The 12,049-nt window shown below is 32.1% G+C and overlaps 1 protein-coding gene across 1 annotated transcript; it reads left to right on the forward strand.

Annotated features, from left to right (window-relative positions):
* Positions 1-4,874: 4,874 nt before the first annotated feature.
* Positions 4,875-7,660, forward strand: LOC114173418. The gene is made up of 4 exons (XM_028057800.1): positions 4,875-5,182; positions 5,324-6,133; positions 6,411-6,468; positions 7,119-7,660. Exons 1-2 carry the CDS (start codon positions 5,020-5,022, stop codon positions 5,809-5,811), a joined length of 651 nt encoding a protein of 216 aa, XP_027913601.1. The 5' UTR covers positions 4,875-5,019; the 3' UTR covers positions 5,812-6,133; positions 6,411-6,468; positions 7,119-7,660.
* The last annotated feature ends 4,389 nt before the right edge of the window (positions 7,661-12,049 follow it).

Below are 12,049 nucleotides of genomic sequence, written 5' to 3' on the forward strand. Positions count from 1 at the left end.
TTTGTTAGGCAAGGGAAGCAAGTCTTGATATGTGTTGTGTGATTTTGTCAATTTGATAATTGCATGCTACTGCTATAATGGTTTGGGAATGAAATTGGCTTTTTTGCTAAAATCTGGCTTAATATGTATAACTGATGTGGTTATGTATGTATGTTCGGTTGTTTTTTAAGAAGATGCTTTGATTTGTGTGGTTTGGAGGATTGTTCTATTCTTGAGTATATTTGTTAGCTTTTTGTTGATTGAGGAAATTAGAATCTGAACAATTGAATGAATTGGTGTGAGTTCCAATGTTTTAAAACTATTTTTTATCAAAGCACTAAGAGGAGAGTACCAAATTGATCAATTGTACAAGTCCCATTTTTGTCAAAATCATGAAATTTTACTTGTTGAATTGTCATATCGCTAGCGATGCTTGGGGAGCGTTAAGCCCCAATCCATTTGTAAAAACATAGATATTATATTGATGTGAAATTGTTGTGTGAGCATGTATGGTGATGATGATTAAGAAATTTCAAGGAGAAATTCTTGGTGGTGGTAACTTTAGTGTATGCATTGAAGTATGAAATTCGGTAAGGGGGTATATCCTGAACTCTAATAACCATTCACACATGTAAAATAAAATGAGTTATGTGGTGAGAGTCATAAGAGGTTCTAGTCACTAGACTTGTTTGGTCCTAGTGTGAAGGAGATTAACCTTGTGAGTAGATGGGTGATAGGACTTTGTGGAGCATAAATACTACTACAAGTGCACACCTTCAATGAATTCCTATGTCAAGAGAATGTGTCCATATAATTGAGTTTAGTGCCAATTGTTTATGTGCATGTGTATATTCACTATATTTTAATCCAAGCATAGATTATATTTGATGTGATTTTATTGGTTTTAGATAACTCTTTTGCAAGATTAGCTTACCATTCATTTGTATTCATGTATTGTTTGTTGTCTTCTTTTGAAATGATTACATTTATTGATGTGAGCAGATGAAGAAACATGAGTTGATTTATCTCAAAGGGATATATGTTGTTGTCGTATCGTTGTTAGGTTGTTTTTTTTTTGTTCCTAGAAACTTACGAAAGACTCTTATATTTCTTGTTGTACTATAATTTCTTTAAAACTATATTTATGTATCTCATGCTACTATAGTCTATAGTTATACCTTAAGATAACTGTAATAACAATTCCTTTAAATTGTGAATTACATGTTTTGAATATTATTATAAAATATCTTATTTTATTAGTTTTATGCTATTAAAATGGGATGTACATATTTTTTTTTTCTTTATGAGACGTCTTTTAACGAAACTGTGACGTAACACATATTCCAAAACAGACAATACCTCATATTTCATATGTACGGTGATTGATAACGATTTTATCATTAAATTTGGAATAAGAACAATTAATTTTTTTTTCAAATATTAAAATTTAAATTACTTCATATAAATTAAATATTTAAAAATGACAAAAAAAATAGTGAAATTGTGGAAGCTATGATTATTGATTCGTGTATAGAAGAACTAACGGGGACTAATTCTTAACCCTTTCAAAATGTCCATAAATGAATAACATTAAATAGGTTTTTTTTTTTTCTTTCTTTTACAAGAAATTTTTCTGTACTGGTCCACCATTCTGTATACAGATATCTTCACTCCATTGTACACGTGTCAATGAGTGGTTTGCCCAAACCACCAGATATCTTCATAATTTTTAAATTCTAGGAGAATTTTTGAGCGACCAAAATGAAGAGATATTAGTTAAGGGAAGAACTATTATGAACATTTTCATTGAATAATTGAGTGCATCAGATTATCAGATTATAACAGTATATTCATGGAAATAACACTTGTGCGTAAATGAGAATGTGGCTCTCGTAGGACCACACACACAGCCCCTTCTCCAATTTTCCCTTTCTCAAAATATAATTATTATGTCATATTTTTTTTTCAAAATTAAAATTATCCGTCTCCCCACAAATAAATATTATCTTTCAAAAATAAGAAAGCAACAAGATCCCACAAAAGAAAAAGGGAAAAGTACAGAAAAATTCCAGTGAAAGATGTTACATCTACACAAACAAAATATAATATGTTTAAATCTTTTACTAATGCTATTAACTGTTTATTATTCGGAAAACACTACTCTGATACACTATAAACCATACTATTTTTTAATTATTTTTAAAATGTTAGATTGTATATTATTTGTACAAGATATATCGTTGAAATATTAAGTGTAATTTACTGAAAAAACACATACTTCACACCAATCACACAAACCCAAATTATTTATTGTTATTATTATTATTATTATTTTATTATTAAGATCATACGTAGACAGGGATATGGATAGGTTTTAATATAATCACCATGTATTTAAAAAAAGAAAATAAAAGAATGAAGAGGTTCAAATACATTATGCCATATCAGAAATAGACTTGTAGTGGACCCTCATGTGGATCAAGGTTATCCTTGAAACCAACTTGATGTGGGACCCATCAGTTCCATTCAGATTGCTACGCATGAATAGGAATTGATAAAGCATGACGTGGCCTTTCAGTTGCACCATATAAACTCTTGTGATCCTCTATTATTTACGGTTAATTCCCTCTTTTTCACATAAATCAAATCCATCCTCTTTCAGACAACAACAATCTCCTGTGTTAAGCCATGTAAATATTCTCTGCTTCAATAATAATAATAATAAATAAATAAATATTTCATTGCGTTAAAATATTAATCTTTTTTTCTCTCTATATAATTATGTTAGAAGTTTCACGTCAAATAGAGATAAGGTCAATTCACAATATATAAATGGTTGTAATTTTCACCTTACAAGCCGATTTTTGTAAAATTGAGTTAAGTTTAAAGTTCAATTCTAACATGGTACTAAAACCTATTCTACAAACTTTTATAAATATTTTATTTTACCTAATTAGACTTAAAATTCACTTTTAATAAATTAGATTATCTAATTAAACTTAAAACCCACTTCTTAAGATATATCCGTGTCTTATATCTGTCTCTTAGTTCATCGTCATTTGGGATAAAGATGTTCACTCGTGTTAAATAATAAAGAAGGATGAAAGATGCGTGCATGCGTATTTTTTATGCTTTGACAACTAAACCAACCAAAACCAAAGATATTATTACACTCGTGAAATGCATGGCTTAATTACTTAAAAATGCGAAACAAATGTAGTTAGATAAAATTAAGCGTAGGTTGGGGACCAAAGAGAAAATACGTATATTGTTTGGTTTGTTTGAGCATTGGAACTCTTTGAAAATCCTTTTGCAGACATGGGATGAAAATATTGTTACGTAACTTAGAGTTATGGGACATTTTGTGAAGCCATTAACGCACTGCTAATAGGGTGATGATTGAATAAGTGTACCAAGCAGTGTTGAGTGATAAAATATAATTTAAACTAATAATTTGGATGAAAAAATTTTGCATCAAAGAAGAATAGAACAAATGCAGAAAACTCTTCAATTTATTTAAGTCAAAAAGGCTAATCCCTTAGGTGTCTCCTACTGCTAACCCTTTTATTTTGGGGAACTGTTTATATTAAGATTTCACAATTATGAAGTCATAATCCTAGGATGATAACAAGTATGATGTTTGACTTCAAGATGCATCTCACCACCAATTTCTCAATTGTTCAGTTGCGTATCTAAGTATCTTGTCGAAGAAAATAAATAAATTGAACACACTTATAATCAGAGGTGTTAAAATAATTATGTTCATTTTACACCTTTAGCATCTAATGAAGTTTCAACCTTTTTATTTTTGAGTAGAGTAATGGAATTCGAGTTCCTATTGATCATGAGAACGGAAATTGAATTTTATGAGATCGAATTTTCCATTATTCTTCAGTGGTAGAGTGGTCGGCTGTTAAGTGGAAAAGAATAATTAATATTTATTAAATTTTATAAAAATTTATAATTAATTATAATATTAAATAAAATTTAACTTAATAACCATTTATTTTATTTAAAAAATAAAGACATAAATAAATATTATATAATTATATTTAATATTTTATTTAAAATTCACTAATCAAAATTAAAAAATAATTAAATAAAAAAATAACGATATTTTAATATTATTGAAAATTAAAATGTAATAAAACATAAAAAAAATTAAATTAACAAAAAAAATAAACAAAAAATAATATTAAATATCTAAAAAGTAAAAAAAAAACAATAAAAATATTGATTTCAAAATTCATCAAGTTTATATTCTAAACTTAACAAAATCTCTTAAATTAAATAAACATACAATATTTTAATATATAAAATCATTAATTATAAATATATAAAATAAATAATATGTATAGAGTCTTGCTAACCAGTATCCTAAGGTACTGATTGAGAATAATTAATATACACTAAATCTTATAAAAGTACATAGATAAGTGTAATATTAAATAAAATCTGACCTGATAATTTTTAATGCAAATTTATTTATTTTAAAAGACAAAAATGTCCATAAATCTTGTACATGTGTATGTAATATTTTATTTATAAAATTTAATATATTTATATTATTTTAATTACTATATTTAATTATTTAAACTTTTAATATAAAACTGATAATATCAAAATATATTTATTATTCTTAAGATACCGGTTAACATTTTTAATAAATTTAATATAAATTAATTATTTCTTAACGGCCAGTCAACATTCTCCTTTAATTTATGCTAAAATAATTGGTGTTATAAATTTATTGTGTACTGTTATATGTTTTAATAATTTATATACTCTCACAAATTGGATTAATATGGAGGGAATGATGCAAGTAAATGATATGAAGTACCAAGTGAGCGAACACGGTGGCACAGTGAGAAAAATCCCTATAAATAAGGCACAATTGTCACCACGAATAGGCTTGAAGGCGCTTCTCGAAACTTTCGAAGCACCTTCACTCTCTCACCATTTTCTCTCCTCGTCTCTTTTCCACTTTATCCCCCACACACTACAAAATTGGATTTCAATTTCTCCGAACCCGAACCAAATATGTTCAGATCAGCTCAACCCGCTTCAAAACCTTCCAAATCCACCATGAAATTCCTCTGCAGTTACGGCGGCAGAATCCTCCCTCGTTACCCTGACGGCAAGCTCCGCTACCACGGAGGCCACACCCGCGTCCTCGCCGTCGACCGCTCTATTACCTTCTCCGGTCAGTTTTCACTCTCTATCGCCCTCTCTCTCTCAGTCACACTCTCACTCAATCTATTTTCCGTTCACCAATTCCTTATACTTTAAAACGACGATCTCGTTTGCGTTTCATGATAAATAACCCTAATCGCGTGTCGTGCAGAGCTGCTGCTTAAGCTGGAAGAGCTCTGCGGTGCCTCCGTGAGGCACCTCCGCTGCCAATTACCCTCCGAAGACCTCGACGCTCTTATCTCCATCACCTCCGACGAAGATCTTGCCAATCTCATCGAGGAATACGACCGCGTTTCATCGCTCAAGATCAGAGCCTTCCTCTCGCCGCCCACGCCGTCCAGATCTACGAACAACGCTTCCAGTCCTCCTTCGAAATCAGCTTCATTATCTTCCTCCTCAGCGTCATCGTCGTCGTCTTCTTCGTCGTATTGCAGTCCTACTGACAAATCTGGTCGGAGTTACAGAACCTCGGCCCCGGTGGTCGACCGTTGCGTCCATCAGATGTCGCCGGCTCCTGCGCACCGGGCCGCTGTGGATAAATCGAAATCCCCCCGGAGGAATATTCCTCTCCCGCGCTACGGTTACCACGGGAGCGGTGGCCAGGTTTACCTGATCCACCACGGGAACCACTGGCAATAACGTTACGGTCTCGTTTGGAAAGAATATTGAAATGGATGGACTAAGATAAAGAAGCAGGCGTTATTATAAAAAATGAAAATGATAAAATGGACTCTTACGATGATTTAGAATATAGTTAAACGAAGATAAAAAAAGAAGACGAAGGAGAATGAAACGGGGTAAGGAAAGGAAGGAAAGGAAAGAGTCCTGTATATGTGTGATGTAAAGTGGGACTGTAAAAATCGCTGGCAAGGGTTGCAGTTTTAGCTTGTGATCCTTGATTGCCCATTAATGAATTTCACTCCAATTTCGTGTTTCGTTTCGCTCCGTTTTTCTAATGATGGTGAGTTCGTTGGTCCTTTTCTTTTCCCCGTGTTTCCTTTTTTCGTTTTCTTGGTTCATTTCATGAAATTCTTCTAATTCATTTGTTCTGTGATTTCATTAAGGACCCATTAATCTGTGTTCACTTTCACTAGCTAGGGTAGGGTCTTATGCTCTATCCGTGTCATCACGTTACTAACTTTTTGGCTTGATTTCTTCTTGTTTTTACAGATTTTAATTTTTTACCCTTTGGGAGTATGGATTTGTATTGTTTAATGCTTTGACATTTCTGTTTGCAGGTTTAACTGAGGATCGGAAGAAAATCTTGTACATGATGGCTTTTGGCGTGTTTCAATTGTAAGTTTCTTTTACCCTAAATAAATTTACTGCATGTTGGTTTCATCGGAAAACCCAAAATCAATTTATGAAATTAATTCATGTTAATAACACCCAAAATCAATTTTTAAAACCAATAATCGATGGAAAATTCACATCAAATAAAACTAACTCTTTTTAACTTTTTCATCGACCAAAATTGATTTTTTCATATCAAATTGAATCAATTTTATCAAAGTATCTCCAAACACACTCTTAGTAGAGATGATCCGTTGAAGGTGTTTAGAAAAATACAATCACTTACAATTTAATTATAAAGTAAATATATCGTCTTATATGATTGAAAATAAATTTTTTTCTAAATTTAGCCACGCTCTTCAATGGCAATGTAGCTGTCATCACCCATTATTATATTTAATTGCTTGGCAATTTATCCTTTGTTGATTTTGAGGAAAAATATTATTCTGATTCCATTGTCACTTATGAAATTATCTTTATACAGTTCTGGAAAATGCACTGTCGAAATAAAGTTATTTGCTTTGTTCTGGAACCGATGCAAAACCTACCTTTAGTTAAGATGAATTAGTATAGTGTCTTCTATTGTCTGCATAGATAGGTCTCTTGTCATGTTTCATTTCTTTTGAGGAACTAATGTTGATATTCAAATTCAGTTATGTGTTCTGGCCCGATTCAAAGTGTGGACTATGCAATGGACACGACATGATGGATTCGTATGAACACGATTAAGGTTGGCAACTATGTTGGAAACCCGTAGATAGCATGGGGGACCAGGCTCCAGTTAAAGAGATAAATGAACTTATCATAATGAAAAATTAAAACCTTCTCATGACAACTGGCTCATGCATGTTCAAAGAACTTGAACTCATAAGATGAGAATATATGGCACAAAACTACAAATTGCTGGAGCCAACATAAAATGAGAATATTTTCCTTTTTCTGAAAAAGAAAAGAAAAGAGAGAGTAACATAAAAGAACAAGAGAGAGAAAAAACTAAGAATAGGCTCATCCTTTCAGCAATGCTAGATTGCAGATTTTAGAAAGAAGATTTTGTGTTGGAAATAAAAGGACCTCCACTCATGTAACATTCAAAGGGAAGATTCCTCTCGCTTTCTTAGTTTTGGAAGAGATTTGAGAGATATTTTACCCACCCAGTTACCCGAAATGAATGGATTAGTTTATTTATTATTGAAAACATGCCAATTTGAGGATAATCTACCCCACCATGTGCCACTATTTATTCTCATTTCTTTTACATCAGTAAAATAATGCAGGGCTGTAAAGGCTAATTCACACCTATAAAGGGAAAAAATTGAGCATTAGATTGGTATGATGTTAAAAATTGTAAGTCTTAAACAGATATTGAATTACATTTTGGTCGTTTAAAAATATAGAAGATATTGAATGTGAATATGAAGTGTTTGAAACGATAAAAGGGAGAACGTGGGAGCGGGGAAGTGACGGAGTCATGGATGTTGATCTCTTGAGTTGAGACAGAAAGGTTGTCCGCTGAGTTTGGTGGAAAATTTCTGACATTTGTAAGGTTATTGTTCCAAGACAGGCAAACATCAAGATAATAGTCGGTGAAAGAAACGCCAAGGCAAAAAACAGAGACCAAGTTCGAAGCTATGAATGTATATATACATGTTAGCTTTAGGTATTAAAAAAATTTAAGAATACCAGCTTATCACTACATCCACTAGGAATTTATCTCATTATTCCACATCACATTACAGAATAAGATGACGACATGAGAAATACTCAAACTATAAATGTTTGTATAAAAGTCTTTTTATATTAATAGAGTAGATAAACTTCATTCCTATCTAGTAGTTTTTATATAAATAAACTTCATTCGACATGAGAAATAATAAAAAGTATTGTTATTGTATGTTTAAAATATGTAATAATCTCTTCAGCGAAGTACTTAAAATGATTTCACTTTGTATAACTGTGTGTAAGAAAGCTCTTATTCCAAATTGAATTTAACACTCATCTAAATTAGACTAGTCCCTGAGAGCTTATTTTTACATGATTCATAATGATTCATAAGTATGTCTTGGATTCTTTTTTCAAAATTGAAATAATTACCGAATCATGCTATACAAAAATTAAATTAAAAAGATCTGTGCATTGTGAATTATCACTCTGAATCCTAGAAGTAGAAGTCAATTCTAATATTATGAGAATTTTGATGGGATATATATTGGTGTAATGACGCGGGTCCATTTTATTCTTAAGAAATGAAAGGTTCCTTTCTCTTTTTATCACCAACAAATATCTTGCGAGTTGCGAGTAAACCACTTGTGAAAAATATTTTCCTACACATGATAAAACTGGGTTTTGGTTTGTGGTTGTTTTTCACTTGGAGTGTACTAAGATTCCCTTGGGTTTTTGTCTTCTAACAGGAATGAAATCTTCTCCAAAATACTTTTGTTCCAAACGCAAGTTCGGCAATATCATTATTATAAATCTCTATATTTTTTTATCTGTTTTAAAATGTGAAATTTCGTTCTCATTTTATTTTTAAAAGGTGTCTCACAATATGAATGAAAAAAAAAATTAAATATGTTAAACCTTCACTTCTAAACTATGTAGTCTATTGGATATACAATGTAAGTCTATTATTAGATGTATCAGAAATTTTTTACATCAAATATTGGATTTATAAGGATTTGAAACTAAAATGCGATGATAATTTGCACCAAAAAGATGAATTGGGGACACTTAAATTATTCAAAGACACTGCCAACATTGAAGGAGCTAAAATATGCACTACACGCAATGAACAATCAATTTGATTATTAGAACATTAATATTATGATACCAAAATAACACTCAAAGTATATTACTATTTTAATTATATTTTTGTACTAATATATATTGTTATAGTATTAAAATAAATTTACAGCTATAGTTTATGTCAAATTATAATGATTTTGCAAGTTTCATAGTGCAGTGTTGATTTTCTTTCCTCCTTATCCACATCGTATGTCGTATTAGTCCTTTTCCTCAACCACTTTTTTGTCCTCCTTCATGTCAGTTTCATCATTCATAATTGGCTTCTCGCAATCCAATTTGATTTTTTTAATTAAACGTATAAAGTAAGACGACACATGCTACTGAAAAAAGTTCAAATTAAATACAAAAGAGCACAAAAAGAATATCCTCTGCTTAAAAGAATTTGCCTTTATTACCATTTAGAAAATACTTTTAAATAAAAAAGAAAGAAAAATCAACCTTATAACCGATAAGAAATAATTGACAAATTAATCAAAACTCAATTGACCCATTCGTACGTAGTCTAGCCTAATGACCCACATGCTAAAGCTTAATTTTGAGTAACAATACCAAACTTATGGTATATTTTCTCCTTATGCTTAAGTGTATCTTTCTTTTAGTTATTTAATTTTTTTCTCGTCATAAAATTTAACACGGTTGGAGTTGTGAATAGATGCTAAAAACAAGATTGATTGTTCATTTATCTAATCAAATCAAAAAATTTTAGAAGAAGGTCTACGTAGGGAGATAACACTAGAATGTGAAATATTGAGTTTATCGAAATAGTAATGGATAAATTGGAAACTTGTTTCATTATTTCATTTTCATCTCAGTATAACAAATTGCATATTATTATCAGACATAATTCATTGTCAATTTGATTTTGTTGACGAATTATTGACGACTAAAAATTTGTCGATAATGTGGTCGTCAAAAAATTTTATAGATAAATTTCATGATCCGTCAGTAAATATCTATCGATATATATTTATTAGTAATTATCGACAGATTATTGTTGTCGGTAAAAATTGTGACTTAGTTTTTTTCTTCCTCTTCTTTTCTTCTTCCTCCTCTCCTCCTCGTCGCACCTCCTCCATCGCCATTGTCACTTTTACATTAATCGTCGTCACCTTTGTCTCATCCTCCTCCTTTTTCATTTTCTTTTTGTCTTCCTCTGTTACCTCCTCTAATTCTGGAACACATCGATGTCACACCTTTTCGTGATCGTCGCATTTTTGTGTTGCCACCAAGCCACTACCACCATCATTACTGCACCTTTTTTGTTGCCACCTCCTCCGACCTCCTCCTCCTCCTCATCTCCTTCTTCTCTTATTTTTCTTACCTATCTTTCATTAATGTATTAAAAATCTCACCAAACTAGACAAGAAAGTTTCCACTCAATCAAACGATTTTTTTTTTCTTCAGAAAATGGAGTTATAATTTACTGATGAAATTCAATAATGGAACGAACTATCAGATACGTTACCGATAAAAGTATTTGTCGGTAAAGTAAATTCTAATTTACCGATAGATCTAACCAATGATTTTATTGATGGGCTCAATCTATGTTAGATGATGATGAATAAGATTTATGACGATGTACATTAAAATATTATATTAAAGTATGTGAAACATCTTCATATAATTGTGGATGTGAAATTACACTTATGAGAATAAGTTAGAAAATAAACATTATTGTACAAAAATTATCAAAATAGTATTATCCACGATGAAAAAATAAATAAAAATAACAAAAATAAGTAAAATTAATCAAATGTATGTCCTAGAAAAATTTGATAAGTCATTAAATGAAATCGTACAAAGAGAAACAAATGTAAAATTGAAGATAAGATAAAATGGAATATACCTTGGTGATATGAAAAAAACTTTTCAAATATCAAAGGTAGGGGTGGGCAAAAAATCTAATTTTCTTGATCCAATCCAGTTTTCTCCGATCTAATCTATTTAAAATCCATTTCAATAAAAATTCAATCCATTTAAAATCCATTTTAATGGATCTGGATTTCAATCTAATCTACATTTCATATATTTTATGGATTGGATATCCGTTCTATAAATCAAGAGTTTCAAATATGGATAATCTAAAAAATGCAATCCAAATTTTCAATTTAAATTTTTAGTTGGATTAGGCTAAATGTTGAGATGGACTATGCTAAATTCAAACTCTGACAGACCTTGCTCAACGACCTGGACGGACTGGGCAGGCCTGACGACCTTGAAGGGTTGGGCGGGCACGAGGACTAAAACGGGCCTAGATGGACCCAATGACTCGAACGGGCCTAGACGGACCCGATGACTCGAACGAGCTAGGTGGGCCCGAAGACCTGAACGAGCCCGATGACCCAAACAGGCCAGGCAGGCCCGAAGACTCAAATGGGATGGGATGGGTCAGCCCAATGACTCGGACGGGTCATGCCCGATGACTTATACGGACTAGGCAGGCTCAACGACCCTGATGGATCGACCAGGCCTGACGACTCTGATGGACTGAGCGGGCTCGACGACCTGGATAGGCTGAGTCGGCCCGACTACTCAAACAGACTGTGCCAGACGACCCATACAGACGAGGCAGGCTTGATACTTGAACGGGCCAACGGGCCCAAAGACTCGGATGGGTTGGGCTGGGTTGGCCCGACGATTTGGACGGGTCGTGCCCGACGACCTGTACGGACTAAGAAGGTATGAGACCCTGATGGGTCTCGAGCTAGCTTGACGACCCGAACAGGTTGACCTGTGTTGGTCTTAAGGACACAAGTTTTAGAAAATTCAATTTAAATTTATT

The sequence above is a fragment of the Vigna unguiculata genome, chromosome 2 (genome assembly GCF_004118075.2).
Source record: "Vigna unguiculata cultivar IT97K-499-35 chromosome 2, ASM411807v1, whole genome shotgun sequence".
Taxonomy (NCBI): Eukaryota; Viridiplantae; Streptophyta; class Magnoliopsida; order Fabales; family Fabaceae; genus Vigna; species Vigna unguiculata.

Coding starts and splice junctions, on each gene's coding strand:
- LOC114173418 (XM_028057800.1), top strand. CDS start 5,020: ATGTTCAGATCAGCTCAACCCGCTTCAAAACCTTCCAAATCCACCATG. Junction 5,183..5,323: donor CCGCTCTATTACCTTCTCCG/GTCAGTTTTCAC, acceptor CGTGTCGTGCAG/AGCTGCTGCTTAAGCTGGAA.